General features: G+C 40.8%; 1 protein-coding gene across 2 annotated transcripts in view; it reads right to left on the reverse strand.

The window, feature by feature from the left end:
* rab3gap1 (RAB3 GTPase activating protein subunit 1) overlaps positions 1 to 18378 on the reverse strand; it is an 87112-nt gene that overhangs the window by 28160 nt on the left and 40574 nt on the right. For both annotated transcript variants that reach the window (XM_058390814.1, XM_058390813.1), the window contains exons 14-17: positions 15369 to 15476; positions 11525 to 11697; positions 7962 to 8016; positions 5045 to 5338 (exon numbers count right to left, since the gene is read on the reverse strand). In XM_058390814.1, coding sequence (XP_058246797.1) covers positions 5045 to 5338; positions 7962 to 8016; positions 11525 to 11697; positions 15369 to 15476 — 630 coding nt within the window. The remainder of the gene's footprint in view (positions 1 to 5044; positions 5339 to 7961; positions 8017 to 11524; positions 11698 to 15368; positions 15477 to 18378) is intronic.

The following is an 18378-nucleotide window of genomic DNA, read 5'->3' on the forward strand; positions in this document are numbered from 1 at the left end:
CATTCCTTACTCCAATCTTCACCCCATTCCCCACTCCAATCCTCACCCCATTCCTTGTTCCAATCTTCACCCCATTCCAATCTTCACCTCATTCCTCATTCCAATCTTTACCTTGTTCCTTGCTTCAATCCTCACCAAATTCCTTGCACCATTCTTCACCCCATTCCTCCTTCCAATCTGCACCTCATTCCTCATTCCGATCTTTACCTCGTTCCTCGCTTCCTATCCTAACCACATTCCTTGCACCACATTCCTCACCCTAGTCTTCGCTCTATTCCTCACTCTAATCATAACCCAATTCCTCTCTCCAATCTTCACCCCATTCTTGGCTCCAATCTTCATCCCATTCCACGCTCTAATCTTTACCCTGTTCTTCACTCCAGTCTTCACCCCATTCCTCCCTCCAATCTTCAATCAGTTCCTTGCTCCAATCTTCATCCCATTCCTCATTCCAATCCTCACCTCATTCTTCACTCTAATCTTTACCCCATTCCTCTCTCCAATCTTCACCCTATTCCTTCTTCAAATGTTCACCCTATTCCTCTCTCCAGTCTTTAGCCCATTCCTCGTGCCAATCTTCACCCCATTCCTCACTCCAATCTTCACCCCATTCCTCGCTCCAAGCTTTACCTCATTCCTTGCTCCAATCTTCACCCCATTCCTCGCTCCAATCTTTACCTCATTCCTCGCTCCAATCTTCACCCCATTCCTCATTCCTATCTTGATTCTGGAAGATTGGAGTATTCCAAGGAATGGAGCATTCCTTTCTCCATTCCTCACTTCAACCTTCACCCCATTCCTTGCCCTAGTTTTCCCTTCATTCTTAGCCCTCTTCGTCATGCCATTCTTTGCTCCATTCCTTGCTCTTATCTTCACCCCATTCCTCACCCTAATCTTTCACTCAATTTTTTGTTCCACTCCTCACCCCATTCCTCACTTTATTCTTCACCCTATTCCTAGCCTTCACCTCATTCTTCACTCCACTCCTCACCCTATTCATCGCCCCATTCCTAACTCTACTCAATCCTCCATTTTTTTTTATCCCATTCACCAGTCCATTCCTCACTCCATATTCATTCCTCACAGCATCCATCAGTTCATTCATCACTCCATCCTCTATTTTATTCCTCACTCCATCCTTCACTCTACACAGTCTATTGCAAATAGTTCCACTGTCACCAGAATGCCTTTGTCAGCAAGTGCAATAATCATACCATTAACAGCTAAAAAACCTCTTGCATCAGTTCCAAGCTTATTTAAACACATGCCTTACCTCAGAAAGTTCTTAGCAGCAGTTGCTAACATCCTAAGAACTCAAGAACATTTGTTCTGGACAAACACATGTATTGTAGTGTCTCTTGACATACTAGAACACAAATATTTATTTCTGGGACACTTCCTCTGAGATCATATACCTCTGAAGGTATATGTTCAAACATTTTTTTTATTCTTGTGAAAGTCTTGTTAATTAGTCCCAAACTCAGCATGCTAACCACATGGACTGTAAGGTCACAGTAATGCAGTTCTATAATGTCAATCACTCGATGTCACTCGAATGGGTAATCAGAGGTAATTTAGCAGTTTGGTCATAAATGACTCGGTTTGAAAATCCAGAGGTCTGGGAGTTTGACAGGGCAACATGCAAGCTTTTTCTGACAGATGTTCTTGGAAAATGTGTGTGAAAGAGGGAAAAATTAAAAAGCATTAAAAAAAAATTATGACTGGTCCTGCTGGCAGGTGGTATGGCATATTAAAGGGAAAGGAGAAGCATACTAAAAGTCACATATACATTACAGCATGCTGAAATTCTTTCTTCACATATCCCAACTTTGGAAGTCAGGGTCAGAGCGCAGGGTCAGCCATGATACAGTGCCCCTGGAGCAGTGAAGGTTAAGGACCTTTCTCAGGGGCCCAACAGTGGCAGCTTGGCAATGCTCGGGCTTGATCCCTGATCAGCAACCCAGAGCCTTAACCATTTGAGGCACCATAATGCAATTTAATAAATTCAATAAAAAAATGAGTCATCATTTATCTAAGTACAATAGGTAAGTTTGGGAAAACAGATGTTCTGAACACAGAAAATGCACAAAAATGTCAAAATTCCCAGCACAAGGAAGCCAAACTAAGTCTAAACCATTGGTCTCCTTTCGTGTTCTCTATTTCGGCACTTCTCACACGCTTCCTCCGTCTCATCCCTGAATAGCGAACACTCGCGCAGAAAGGAAAGGAATGTAAAGTGAAGGAAAAACAGAAGACAAATCAATGGTGGTGCACCTGAAACGCACGTGACGTTGACAAATACGAGGCAATGAGATGAGCAGAGGGCCTTAAAAGCAAAGCGAAACGAGAGATTATTAAAGGAAAAGGGGACGCGCTTCAGATCTAATAAAGGGGGAGCCGGGGGAAAAGAGGAAGGGTGTTGAGGGAGTGAGTGAGAAAATTATAGCAATAATGAGAAAGAAGAAAGAACGAGAGCGAGGGAATAGGCAGAAGCATGACAGACGGCAAACAAGATGCAAACGGAAAAAAAAAATGCATAGAAGATGGAGCACTGTATCTAAAACTAAACAAACCAATAATAACAATAAAAAAAAAGATACTGACGCTTTTTCCCTCCTCTCCAAGTTTCTTTTCCTTTCTCCTGCTTTCTCAGGTGTCCTCTACAAAGCAGCCAGACACAGACAGGAAAGGTTCCAGGGGGAGAAAAAAAAGAATAAACCTGAAGGACCTGAAGGCCCTGAGGCGATATCACGAGGTTTGTCCGAGTGTGTATGCAGATGCTGGATGTTGCAGGTTGCGTGTCGAGAGACTTTTCAGCAGTATATTTTTGTGAAGCTTTACAGTTTAGGGCTCGGTATTCGGAGCTGTGAAAACGGGCATGAGGTGCTGGCAAAAACTAGCGTTACCCATCTGTGCCCTACTTTTGCATGCTGATTAACTGCAGAAGACACTTTTTACATGCTGTGCTAGAGCTCATTTACGTCATTGTGCTATCATTTGATTGAAAACTTCCTCATTTTGGAGCCTGGGAGAGGGCCAGCTACCATGTACCTAAGCAGATGTTCAAAAAAAACAAACAAAACTTAAAAAAAAAGAACGAGAGAGAGAGAGAAAGAAAGCGGAGACATCTGTATCTTGCTGGATATAACAATATCCACTGTACAACAATAACCATGATGCTAATTAATGATATGATGAAACAAAAACTAATGACCCAGTTGATATTTCTGATTCACGGACACATTATTTAAAGAGTGAGCCGAGTTTATAGCATTTGGAGCCGTTTTCAAAGATGACATTGAAATAGATGATGTATGTTTTTTAATATATATTTGGTCATACTTAAATTTAATTTAAATGGTAACACACACACACACACACCAACAACAATATTATGCTCCTGTGTGTGTTCAGTCAACAAAAGCTAATTTTCTTGTATTAGTGAAAACTGATGCCTGAAAAATACCACATGGTTTTATTAAAGATGGATAAAGCTGCCCCCCCCACTACCCTTTATTTATTTATTTTTTTTAAAAAGCTAAGAGAACAGGATTATGATCAAGCTTAGCTGAAGCAGAAAAGCAAAAAATAGTCCTGCCCTGAATGCCAAACTGTTTTTAACATGCTGTAGCTTTTGCTTGAGACTTCTCCTGGCATAAACCCAGCTCCCATCTCTAACACAACTCTCAATACTTCGTAGTCTAAAGCTGGATTTCTCAAACTTTTTTTTTTTATACACAGCCCGCGACCCTTTTACCTTCTCTCTACAGGATCCAACCATTTGAACAATCCAAAATTGATTTATTAAAACCTTAAGAGTTCTTTTTTGAACAAAATTCCTGAACAAATATATAAGTGTGAATAACACTGATGATCTCCTCATCATGGTACCTGTTAGTGGGTGGGATATATTAGGCAGCACATTTTGAACATTTTGTCCTCAAAGTTGATGTTAGAAGCAGGAAAAATGGACAAGCGTAAGGATTTGAGTTTGACAAGGACCAAATTGTGATGGCTAGACCATCAGAGCATGGATCAGAGCATCTCCAAAACTGCAGCTCTTGTGGGGTGTTCCCAGTCTGCAGTGGTCAGTATCTATCAAAAGTATCCTTTAAGTCCTGTAAGTATCCTTTAAGTCCCCATGGAGGCTCCACCTCGCAACTTACAGGACTTAAAGGATCTGCTGCTAAGATCTTTGTGCCAGATACCACAGCACACCTTCAGGGATCTGGTGGAGTCCATGGCTCAATGGGTCAGGTGGACCAACACAATATTAGTCAGGTGGTCATAATGTTATGCCTGATTGGTGTACATACAAGCTATATTTCCCAGACCTTATTTTACCAGTTTAGTTTAGCTCTGTGTGTAAAAGTAGATGCAATTTGATAGTGAATGTTGCTATTTTTGTTGCTCATTTTTACATTTTTTCTGTACATAGTCATAAACCCCTGAGCTAAAGTAGGCGGAGTGTCACGACACACTGTGGCATTTAAAATCCGCAAGCATGCTGAAGAACAGAAGAAGGCCTTTACTCTGCCCCCTCTAAGACACACACTTTTAGACCAGACTTACGGGTTCTGAGTTTTATTCGAACGCACCTAGATCTAAACCGGTCGATATTTTTGCTCTTTAAACTCTAGAGAAATAACAGATTTGTTTACTTGATAGTATGATAGTGATTTCTGTTTTTTTCCCCTCTTTACAGCAGGTCAGATCTCCTCCTCGACTTGTGCAGAACGTTGCTTTCTCTCCCGTGTGACCTGCCGGCTCTTTAGCGATGATCTCACTGTCATGTACGGAACACAAGGCTATACGCAGTGTGTTTATATAATCGCCTTTGCAAAGTGGGTGTAAAAAACGACGAGTAAAAAAGTTTCCTCACTGAATATTTTTCATCAACTATTTGACATTCTGCTAAATATGTTGTGCTTGTTGCCAAAGCGCTAAAGGTAGACCTTCTCTCCTTGGTTAGAGGACGTGAGGGGAAGTTGAACGACAGATTGTTGAACACGGTAAACGTTGACCTTTCGTCTATACGACTCACCTGCGTGACAGGTATATACAGCGGCTCGTTCGAGTTGAGAAGGGTCAGCTTGCCATGAGGCTGAAGTCGACCTTCAGGCTTTATTTTGCCTGCTGCTCCTTTAACTCCATCCGCCGACACGTCCTTCATGTCCTCGGCATCGCTCAGACACTCAAAAAACTCGTCCTCGCTGTCACTCCACGAGTCCCTGGACTTTCCCGGTGACGCCTGAGGCACCACGAGTCCGTTTTCACTGGCCGCATCTTTCCGAGCGCTGTCCCTCGCTTTCTTGTGCTCGATGCAGCAGTTAAGCATCTGTGGAGGAAAGATGAAGCGTCTAATGAAACATATATAGCTGTCAGTTTTTAGAGAAAGAAAGAGAAAGAACAGCAGAGTGAAGCATATACGAGTTAAGTTTAAACCCTGGTATAAAAATGGATAAAAAAATAATAATGTCAAGGAGCAAGTTCTGAGTACAGCGGGAATTTTAATGCATATTCTCACCTGCCTTTGACATTGACTTTCTACATGCAGCATAACAGCGCTGACGCATTTAGTGCCCCTCTAACATGACTGCCGGAAAATTCGTTTTGAAAAATGTCAAGTCAAAATGACTTTCCGCTAAAAACCCATTTGCTTCTACACATGTGTCGAAATCCAACCAGGAAGTGTTTCATAAAGAAGGTCAAGCTTTAGACGAGTAGACTAAAATGCTCTCGGTCAAGTCGTGCAGTGCAGAGAAAAAAAATCAAAACAAAAAAAAACCTTCGAAATGTAAATGTAAAGATCTCAACATATTCAGAATGAGAGAATTTGTACTAAAAACGGCATATTATCTGAAACGAATATAGATTCAGGTGCGTTAATCATTTGCTGTTGTTTTTGCTTGGTCTTTTGACAGATGATTGGACTAGTAGCTTGCCCTTAACTCTGCTTTATTGAGCTCCAAAATAAACCACATTTCTATCCAATGGGTATACAAAACATTAGCCTCCGTATATCCCACACAGCATGTGCAGCAGCATTTAAAAATCTTACCAGAAACAAAATTTTACCAGAAATAACAAATGGTCGATTTAATAAAATGCCATTGATTAAAGGCCCTCATTTTCCCTGGCAAAATGGAGACCCAGGAGATCAGGTCCAGCAGTTTCTTCTGACCTTTCTGCTATGTAATGAACTCAAAAAGTCAAGTAAATCTGATAAATTGTTAACTACAGACAGACAACTGTTCCCTGATTGGGGAAAGATGGTGTTTCTAAACATCCACTTAGATACAAAACTTTCAGTCCTTCAAGACCTCTGGTGATGACCTTGAGATGTAGTTGAGGTTGAGGAAATGTAGAAGTTTGAATAAAATGATATTCTGTGAATAGCTTTATGCTGTTTAGTCTGATCTCTGCCGAAAAAGTGAATGATATTAAAGCGACAGAACATACAGAGCATCACAGCTTGTGTAGCAGCAGAGCGGTCAGAGTGACCATAATGACCCATGTCCACCACTGAAAGCACCTACAATGAGCATGCGAGCATCAGAACGGGACCATAGAGCATAGAGAATCACGTTTATTTTAACATCATGTGAACGGCTGGATGCGTGTGCATCTCTTACCGCCACTTACATCCCAGTGGAGGAAGTGGGGAAACCTGGGGTCCTGGAATTCATATGGATGTTACTTTAACACCTATCACCTACCTAAACACTACTGCAGACCGAATACCTCTCTTCATAGTAACAGTGTTCCCTAACGGCTTCTTTCAGCAGGATCATTTTTCCTAACATGCTGCAAAAATTGCTTGAGGAACATAAAGAGTTCAAGGTGATGACTTGGCCTTAAAATTCCTCAGATCTCAATATGTGGGACAAAAAAGTCAGACCCATGGAGACTCCACCTCACAGCTTACAGGACATAAAGGATCTGCTTGTAAAGGTGCAGATGACACCGCACACCACACAGGTCTTTTGATGGGTCAGAACTGGTTGGGTGGAACAAGACCTATACAATGATGGATGGATGGATGGATGGATGGATGGATAGATAGATAGCTTCTAGTTTAGACCACACCCACTTGAGATGGTAGAACTGCATTAGAAATATACATATAATAGCTGTGACGCTGTTTCATATATATAGATATGCTTATACAACTATATATGCTTATATGAGTGTGTGTGTGTGCGCGTGTGTTTACACACATTCTCAAGCTCAGCATCTCAACTCATCAGCTCATCTTTCCATCTTGACACAGCTGTGGCACAGATAGGAGTATTAGGTACAACTAACTTTCGATGCATGCTGAGAGAGAGTAAGAGATAGATAGAGAGAGAGAGAGAGAGAGAGAGAGGGAGAGAGAGAGAGAGGGAGAGGTAATGGTAGCTTGCCACTTATTTTATGACCGTGGGTCCCGTCTGGGCGCCCCATTTTATTGAGGTGATTGCAGATAAAGAGGCTCTCTCTGCTTCAGCTACCCAGACAGATATTACCTCTCTCTCTCTTTCTCTCTTCACACTCTCTCCTGTCTTTCTTCTCCCCCTGGATGGCTTTATTACAGCCTCCTCTCCTCTCCTCGCTCTCGCTATGTGTCTGACTCAGACGAATGCAATGGAATAGCTGTGAAATGGTCATCAGGGGCCACATTGCACTTCAAATTTAAATAAGGGCGTCGGTATTAAACGCCTGGGCGTCGCATCTAATGTTGAAAGAAAAATCCAGCTTAAAGCCATCGTGGCGCTGTAACGCCACCGAGGGCCGTGACACAGAGATCCACGTGCTATTGAGAAGCCATGGAGGTACTTTTAAGCTTCGTTCACATTTAATGAGGCAGATATAGTGCGCAGAGTGGCCGTGTGAACGCAGTTCAGATTTCCATTAAGTGGCTTCTACAGCCCCGAATGCATAAAGAAGAAAAAGATGAGCGCCAATTGTAAAGAGCTTACCTGGAGTTTTTGGTGGAGAAGGCAGCATCGCAGATCAGGAGGACCAGCAGGCAACCTGAAAACAACACAAAGGGGGGAAAAGAAAAAGGAATTGATTGAATAGCAGAGCAAAACAAGCTGTTGATAAACTATTAATACAAAGACAATACATGATTCTAACAATGGAATCATTTCCATATTTCCACCAACGCTTTCTATTTTCACTCTCATTTGCACACAATGATATGGCAGGACGGAGAGCCAGAGGAACGGTTATTGTTTCTGCAACCGCTTTATCAATAAGCAGGACAGATGCAGCTCGGTCTCTTCAGAGAATTAATCACAACGACTGCCAAAAAAATACAACACAGACATGACACTGCAGGGGAGAGACCAAAAGAGCTGACCAAAGAAGCAGAAATCAAAAAGTGAGGTTATTTCACGGTACCTGATTCCGGTGCCATCTGTCTTGTTAGTGCTTTTTATTTTTATTGAAATCTATCTATTTCTAGTTGAAAACTTTCCATATCCACAACACTTTCTTTATTTTTTCGGATGGTCCTAATCTGCTTCAAATCAAGATGATCAAGATGTAAATTTCCTCTCATTGATGTACATGACAGATGGTCCACATGGGTCTAGGGAGCAATTAGCAACAAGCATCAGCACACAGGCGGGAATGTGTGATATGACAAATCTGATGTCTAACCAAATGATCAAGTATGACAAATATGTCTATAAACAAATAAATAAATAAATGAATAGATAGATAGATAGATAGATAGATAGATAGATAGATAGATAGATAAATAAAGCCCAAACCTCTTCTTTTAACAGCGCACAAAGATAATATCTGATATAACGAATCTGAAGATTAATTGTGCGATCATGCTGCAAATTCCATAAGCCAAGAATTCCATAATAAAATGAAACATCTGTGAATTTAATATCAGATTAATTGTTCTTAGTAGAGAAGTACGCCATGTTGCGTTGCGTGTACATCCCCTCGGTTCATACTGCAAGCAGCACAGCTTTTTAAATCAATTAATGTACCTAGAGCTAAACTAATTTTTCATGGTGATAAATGTCTCGTTGTTCCACGTCGAAATCGAGTCCCACATCATGCATCTTGTTCCCGTCAAAGGTGCTGGGAGTCAATTATAAAGAGTCGATTCCTTGAGCTCAGGTATTGAAAACACAAGGAATCTTTGGAGTCGTTTCGAGACCAAACACAAACACTGGCCCAGAGGTGGACGCTAGGTGGACATGGGATTCACAACCGTCCCATCAGTGGTCCAAACCTTCAAGTATTCAGAGTTCCCAATGTGACCATTTCTTCTTTCCGGACCTGCCTGATCTGTCCAGATGCTCTACCTCTGGTTGGAGTCTTGTGGCTTAGTGGTCCTCACTGCTTCTGTGGATAGATCTGCATGGACAGCCTGCGACCCAGAGGACTGCTGTGGATAGAACCACTTGGAGACTATAACACTGTCTCTGAACTGCCGTCGCATCGGTCATCTTTCTACATGAAGGAATTAGTGCTAAGTCTATAATGATCTCAGAAACTACACTGACCTATTAATTCCTCAAGAACTCTTGGTTACTGTTGTAGAAAGGACATTATTTACATTTAGATTATTTCCTGTCCAGTGTCACCCAGATGAGGATCCCTTCTGAGCCTGGTTTCTTCCTCATATCATCTCTGTCGCCTCAGGATTCTCATTACGGATAAATGTTAGTGATAAATGGTAACTTCACTTTAAACTTTAGCATCTTTTTATGTTTGTATACTTCTGTAAAGTTGCTTTCAAACAATGTGCACTGTTAAAAGTGCTATACAAATAAATCGAATTGAGAAATTGAACTGAATTAACCACAGCTCTATCACTTCCCTCTTTCACGTGTTACTTTGGGGGTTGGACTTAAAATAATATTTTCAAGCTATGGCTGATGTTCAGGTGTCCACATACTTTTAATTAAATAAAAGAAGTTCCACTGACATCACACCCTTATGTTTTCCTTCCCAAACTGTTGCCACATTGGATACCAGTTCCTGCATGACAATACAGCTGTGCACAAAGCACAGAGCTCCATGAAGACATGGTGTGTGAAGGTTGATGAAGGTGGAAGAACTGGAGTGTCCTGTACAGAGCCTTGACTCAATCCCACCAAACACCTTTAGGATGAACTGGAACACCGACTGAACCCCAGACCTCCTCAGCGTCTGATCTCACTAATGCTCGTGTAGCTGAATGATCACTAATCCCTACATCCGTGCTCCAACATCTAGTGGAAATCCTTCCCAGAAGAGAAGAATGGAGCCGATTATAGGCGTAAATCTGGAATATGATCTTCAACAAGCGTATATGGGTGTGATGGTTAGGTGTCTACATTCTATTGACCATATCATGTATAAGCAGACTAGACTATTAGCTTTGCATATTACTGGGCAGTGTTATTCCATCAATCTGTGTTATCTGTGAGAAAGGACTGTCCTGCTTCAATAACACAAAATTATTGCATCAGAGTCTGAATCACGGATAAAAAATGTGTCCTGTGTTATCTTTAACCATTCCAGGTTATATCCAAACACATTAGAATAACACAGAAGGCTAATAATCTTTACTCAGAGTGATGCTGCATCATGGCATAACTGTAGCTTGAACCTTTTTTAATATCTCTAATTACATTATTAAAATACAAATCATAAATGTTTTTTTTCCCCACATTTGGATAAAGAAATCCCCAAAACCCAAGGCACAATGTGGCTTGTAATCAACATACTAAGCCTAACACTGAAACAAATAAGCAAAGAATTTTTCCAGTCATCTAAAACTTGGAAATCGACTAGGAAAAGACAAAGCAGCATCTTCCAACTCGGGAAGAGTTCTGCAAGTGATGTCAAATCAATCATGTCACACTGTATATAGGCATTTGTTTTAGATCTTACAGCAGAAAGATATATTCACTTGTTAAATCTCTAACACTGACTCTACAGAATTCGGATTTAAGGTGTTAAATAATCAATAAATCTGAGCATCATGGTCTGCGGACTGGACATCTGAGAAGCTAATCACAGTGAAAATGGACAGTTTTGAAAACTACAAACTGATACTGACCAATAACATGGTATTTAATTTCCTCCTACTGTTATATGCAAAACTACATGAATATCTGTGTTTAAATATTGGTTTCCGTATAAAAAAAATGCTTCAGTCTCCCTAAATTTGACCTCTTTTTTTGCTAAAAAATAAATAATTTTTTTAAAAATTATAGCATTAATTAGTATTTCAGTAACTCTAATATCTGTGAAGTCTCATGATTATATCCGCTGATTTGAATGTGATAAACTAAAGATAAACTAAAATAAATAAATAAATAAAAGCCCTTTTTCTGAACTTCTCTAAAATCATCCACATGTAGGCAAAGGCAATCTGATGCCTAATAAAGTTCTGAGGTTTTATCGGTTAATAAAATCTCCTATAAAATCCCCAGATTACTTTTCCTGCGAGCTCAGCCTGTAACGGGACAGCGCCGCCGTGTAGCCGAGGAGAAACCCTTAAGGTGTTGTGACATTACTTTACCCGTAGATGAGGTAATTGTTCTCCCAGCAGTTGCGCATCTCCAGCACAAACTCCTGCCACAGGTGAGCCACAGCTTTCACACCGCCATGGTAGAAATTCACCAAACACACGCACAGAGCCAGCCTGTAGGTCAGACAGTCCCACGGAGCCGACTTCAGTGTGCTGAACAGATTCTGTCCGAGAGAAACACAGGGCACATGCTGGTGTTGAAAATCACACACACACACACACTGCCTGCCCAAACACACACCCAAACATACCGAAACATAAATACACACACACATCCAAATATCCAAAGCCTACACACAAACCCACCCAAACACACATACACGCAAAACACACACACACCCAAACACCTAAAACCACCCCCACCCATTCACAGACCCACCCACATGCACACGCCTCTAAACACACCCAAATATACATGCACACAACACCCACATACCTGCCCACCCAAGCACACACAACACACCCACATACACCCGCCCACCTAAGCACACAAACACACCCACATACACGTACATCCACCCACCCAATTATACACTCCACACCCATCCACAGACCCACCCAAAAAAAACACCCACATACACCCAAACACACATGCACACACCCACCCACATGCCCAAACACACCCAAACCCATATCCAAATAGACATGCACACACACAACACACCCACATAGACACACAACACATCCACATACACACCCGTCCACCCATGCACACACACAACACACCCACATACACGGACACCCGCCCACCCAAGCATGCACACACACACACACACACACACGACGCACACAAAATAATGTTACATCTTGCACGTGCTGACCTTATTGATTTTATTTGTTACGTCTCGTATCTGTATGATGTTTTGTCTGAACCTTGCCACTGCAGCATTGTTATGACTGATCAGAGATGAGCTCCAGCAACTTCCACAAGCCTCCTGCTTTTACTGATATCACTCATTATATGTAACACTCCATAGTTGATAAGCTCACTAATATCACGGGTGCATATAAAAACAAAAATCCAGTGGAAAAAAAAAAGAAAAAAGATACACTTCATTTACTTAATTGACCGCTTCATTTAATTTAACTCGTACAGTGAAACCCAAATGCCCTCTGCCATTAAGTGTTGCGGTTGCATCATTAATCCAAATTTTATTCAGTCGATTCTTAAAGCAGATATTTGCTTTGCGAAATCCTATTAAATTCAAATCTATCGGAACATCCTGTTTATAGACCATTTGCTTCATTTACTAGTAACACAACAGTGCACTCCTAACACCCGGTGTTAATCGTTATTGCCCCTACGTCCAGGACACACTGCTTCGATTTCTATTAGTGAAGAATAATGGAATCGTGGTTCAAGAAAAAAAAATAACACTAACAATTAAATAAAACACGTCCTTGGTACTAGATGTTGTTCGTTTGGCAACTTAAGTGAAACAAAGACTAATCGCTGTTATGTTTTATTCACCAATGAGTCACTGCTGAGGCTCTAAGCCAATAAGATCAAGGGAATGGGAGAACAAAAATAAATAAATATATATATACACACACTATATTGCCAAAAGTATTCGCTCACCTGCCTTGACTCGCATATGAACTTAAGTGACATCCCATTTCTAATCCATAGGGTTCAATATGACGTCGGTCCACCCTTTGCATCTGAAGGCCACATGAAGTTTGGAGGTCTGTAGCGATTGACTCTGCAGAAAGTTGGCGACCTCTTCGCACTATGCGCCTCAGCATCCGCTGACCCCGCTCCGTCAGTTTACGTGGCCTACCACTTCGTGGCTGAGTTGCTGTCGTTCCCAAACACTTCCACGTTCTTATAATACAGCTGACAGTTGACTGTGGAATATTTAGGAGCGAGGAAATTTCACGACTGGATTTGTTGCACAGGTGGCATCCTATCACAGTTCCACGCTGGAATTCACTGAGCTCCTGAGAGCGACCCATTCTTTCACAAATGTTTGTAAAAACAGTCTGCATGCCTAGGTGCTTGATTTTATACACCTGTGGCCATGGAAGTGATTGGAACACCTGATTCTGATTTATTTGGATGGGTGAGCAAATACTTTTGGCAATATAGTGTGTATATATACATATATATATATACACACACATATATACACTATATTGCCAAAAGTATTCGCTCACCTGCCTTGACTCGCATATGAACTTAAGTGACATCCCATTCCTAATCCATAGGGTTCAATATGATGTCGGTCCACCCTTTGCAGCTATAACAGCTTCAACTCTTCTGGGAAGGCTGTCCACAAGGTTTAGGAGTGTGTTTATGGGAATTTTTGACCATTCTTCCAGAAGCGCATTTGTGAGGTCACACACTGATGTTGGACGAGAAGGCCTGGCTCTCAGTCTCCACTCTAATTCATCCCAAAGGTGTTCTATGGGGTTGAGGTCAGGACTCTGTGCAGGCCAGTCAAGTTCATCCACACCAGACTCTGTCATCCATGTCTTTATGGACCTTGCTTTGGTCACTGGTGCACAGTCATGTTGGAAGAGGAAGGGGCCAGCTCCAAACTGTTCCCACAAAGTTGGGAGCATGGAATTGTCCAAAATGTCTTGGTATGCTGAAGCATTCAGAGTTCCTTTCACTGGAACTAAGGGGCCAAGCCCAGCTCCTGAAAAACAACCCCACACCATAATCCCCCCTCCACCAAACTTTACACTTGGCACAATGCAGTCAGACAAGTACCGTTCTCCTGGCAACCGCCAAACCCAGAATCGTCCATCAGATTGCCAGATGGAGAAGCGTGATTCGTCACTCCAGAGAACGTGTCTCCACTGCTCTAGAGTCCAGTGGCGGCGTGCTTTACACCACTGCATCCGACGCTTTGCATTGCACTTGGTGATGTATGGCTTGGATGCAGCTGCTCGGCCATGGAAACCCATTCCATGAAGCTCTCTGCACACTGTTCTTGAGCTAATCTGAAGGCCACATGAAGTTTGGAGGTCTGTAGGGATTGACTCTGCAGAAAGTTGGCGACCTCTTCGCACTATGCGCCTCAGCATCCGCTGACCCCGCTCCGTCAGTTTACGTGGCCTACCACTTCGTGGCTGAGTTGCTGTCATTCCCAAACACTTCCACGTTCTTATAATACAGCTGACAGTTGACTGTGGAATATTTAGGAGCGAGGAAATTTCACGACTGGATTTGTTGCATAGGTGGCATCCTATCACAGTTCCACGCTGGAATTCACTGAGCTCCTGAGAGCGACCCATTCTTTCACAAATGTTTGTAAAAACAGTCTGCATGCCTAGGTGCTTGATTTTATACACCTGTGGCCATGGAAGTGATTGGAACACCTGATTCTGATTATTTGGATGGGTGAGCGAATACTTTTGGCAATATAGTGTATATATATATATATATATATATATATATATATATATATATATATATATATATATAAAATTATAATTGGGATTTGAGAGTCTATGTAGATTCTCATGACAAATTCAGGAAAATATTTTATATCAATACGCAATACGATAAAAAACCAATATACTTTCATTACTTTTCTTTCATACAAAAAAACAAAGGAATGATTTAATATTAATGAATTTTTCTGGGATTTTTTGGTTTAAAGCCTTTTATTATTCAGCACTTAGTACAAGTCGAAAGCAAAGCTAGAACTGAGTTTCATCCACTGTAAAGTCTTCATGGACTGAGAAAATTGTTGTTTGTGTCAACATTACAATTTTTTAATTAGATTTCACAAATCTTATTGGTCTGAAGCTTGCAATAATGAGCTCCCAGAAAGGTATAATGCAACACTAAGAGACGTAAGGTTTAACACCAAGCTGCACTTACGTAGTCCTCCGTTTCTTTATCTTGTTCACTTTTTCCTCCCGGGTTCGAAGGCGGCACTTTAGCTTCGTTCGAGTCCGATTTGTCCAGAGCGGTATCTGGAAAGAGATACTAACAGAAACATCTGCAATCAGAAAGCAGATTTTTTTCCCCCTTTACACATCTTGCAAATGAAAATGAGATTGTTGTAATAACTGTTTTTGGTGACATTTTCGAATCCTTGGCTCCTCGTCTGCAAGCGCCGATGCAATTAGTTTTGCAAACCAATCGACTCTTAATTGGTCCCAGACAGAAAAAGACTCATTAGCAAAACCTGCAATCGTGACTCACCAGCTCAGTTGTAATCTTCACTTAGAGAATGTACAAAAAACACACGCTAATGTTTTATTCACCGATGAGTCACTGCTGAGGCTCGGAGCCAATAAGATCAAGGCAATGGGAGAACAATAAAAAAAAATTGAAATAAAATACAAATTATAGAATAAGGCTCCATGATTATGGAAACTCTCATGACAAAATCGGAAAAATAATGAACAACAATACACAAAAAAATTCAGTACGTTTCTTTGAAGCAAAGGAATGATCTAGTTTTAATATGTTTTTTTTTCATAATTTCTACAATTTTCCAGTTTAAAGCTCTCTCTTAATGAAGACTTCAATCCAATTTAATCCGAAACCGTTCTTCACAAAGAATATCAACCTAATCAAAGTCAGAATCCACCATCAGTCAGGTCTGGAAATGTATTTCAGGGTCTTTGTTCACCCTTACACCATAGGACTAGTGGATTTTTTTTTCTGATTGGCCAGAAGATGCTCTGCCTTGATTCTGGTTGGTCAGAAGGTGTTGAGTCTTGATTCTGATTAGTCAGAAGATTTTGGTTCTTGATTCTGATTGGCCAAAATGTGCTGATTCTTGATTCTGATTAAATCAGGTGGTGTTGATTCTTGATTCTGATTGGCCAGAAGGTGATGATTCTGATTGGTCAAAAGGTGATTATTTTGACTGGTCAGAAGGTGTTGATTCTTGATTCTGATTGGCCAGAACTTGTTGATTCTTGACTCAGATTGGTCAGAAGGTAAGGATTCTGACTGGTCAGAGGATGAAGATTCTGATTGGCCAGAACTTGTTAATTCTTGATTCAGATTGGCCAAAAGGTGTGGATTCTGATTAGTCAGAAGGTGATGATTCTTGATTCTGATTGCTTAGAAGGTAATTATTCTGATTGGTCATAAGTTGATGATTCTGATTGGCCAGAACTTGTTGATTCTTGGTTCTGAATGGCCAGAAGGTGTTGATTTTTGATTGTGTTAATACTAACCTATCGTTCATGTTACAACTGGAATTACAACTTATCAAGCTGTGCTGTTACACAAAAATAATGCACAGCTTTTAACTAGCAACAATTCATCCACGCTGTAGAATTACACAACACACACTGCTATGTTTTGTTCTTTGAACAGATAATTTCTATACTCCCTGTCAGACAAGGCCTTTAACTCTTTTTCCCAGAGGCCAAAAATAAAATTTGCACCTGTTATTGTGTTCATGTTCAGCAATGAATGTCCCACTTATATGAAACTGACACTCAGAGCTTTAAGAATTTGTAGTTTTTCTCTTTTTCTAACCTAAAGGGGCAATATATTCATAGAAAACGTCCAAAAAAACAAAACGCTTAGGTTTAATTTTTCACACAAAGGTTTCTATTTTCAAAGTAAATGCTGATATCAAACCTATTTCTGCTCTCTGAGATGCCCCTTGTTCATAAACCTCTGAAATTTGAAGGCGTTATCTTTAACCACTAAAATTCTGTGTAAGGTTATCCAACAGAGGGAAAAACACACGTCTAAAACACTCTAAAGCCAACAGAGTCCTGACTCATTTTACATCAGACTCGCAGCCAGAACAACATTCATATGTTTATACTGATTGAAAACGTCCCGTAAGTCCATTTCCATTCTGCAGGCAGACAGGAAAAATTTAAATAATTCTATTATACTAAGACTTCCCTACACATACTGTAGATACTTAGCGCTTTATTTTGTTTATTCTTCACTTTTTTATCAGGTTAGTTAGTTGGATTGCCCTTAAATAAAGAAACAAATGAAATACTATGAATTTAGTGAATTGTCTTTATATAATTATATCTTTTTAATAATGTTAGTCCTATGAGAAGAAAATCACCAAATGTATAAAAGCTTAGGTTGGGTTTCATTACGCACAGAATATAATATAAGCGACTCGCAGCATTTCAGACTTCCAGTCGTTTCAGATTTCCGGCACTTAAAATGAAACGGTTTAGCCGAATAGCACTTTAAGCTCATCATGCTGATGTCCTCCACAAAGATAATATCAGTGACTAGAAGTTTATATCAGCGTGTGGAACTCCATATCGAGGATTTATTGCGTGTCTCTAACTTCCGAGTCGTGAAACATTTAACCTGTGTGACTGAACGCATCCTAGGCTGAGAAATGATGATGGCTGAATGTGTTCGGTTATACATTTGAAATACATCCTGAAAACATGAGAAAATATTAATGAAGACATGAGAAAATATTAATGTCGGTTAATAGCATTAGATATTAATATCAAGGCAAATGTTATGCTGTGCTTCTACATGTTGAATATATGGCTACGAAAAACGGTCATGGGGCAATGTGGAAGAAAACGTAAGATTAAAAACTGTTATTGCCCTGTTAAGGATGTAGCCATTATTTGTCACATATACATTCTTTCTTCACATATCCCATCCTTGGAGAGTTGGGGTCAGAGTGCAGGGTCAGCGATGATGCAGTGCCCCTGGAGAAGGAATGGGGGGGTGCTTGTGGTCCTTGCTCAGGGGCCCAACAGTGGCAGCTTGGCAGCACTGGGGCTTGTACCACAATCTTCCAACCCAGAACCTTAACCACTTGAGCTACCACCAGCCTAGAACTTCAGGTTGATCCAGCAAAAATCTTATCCTACAAAATATCCAGACATCTACAATAGATAGGCTTTCCTAAAGTAAAGATTAT

This window comes from Hemibagrus wyckioides, linkage group LG06, assembly GCF_019097595.1.
Source record: "Hemibagrus wyckioides isolate EC202008001 linkage group LG06, SWU_Hwy_1.0, whole genome shotgun sequence".
NCBI classification, from domain to species: Eukaryota; Metazoa; Chordata; class Actinopteri; order Siluriformes; family Bagridae; genus Hemibagrus; species Hemibagrus wyckioides.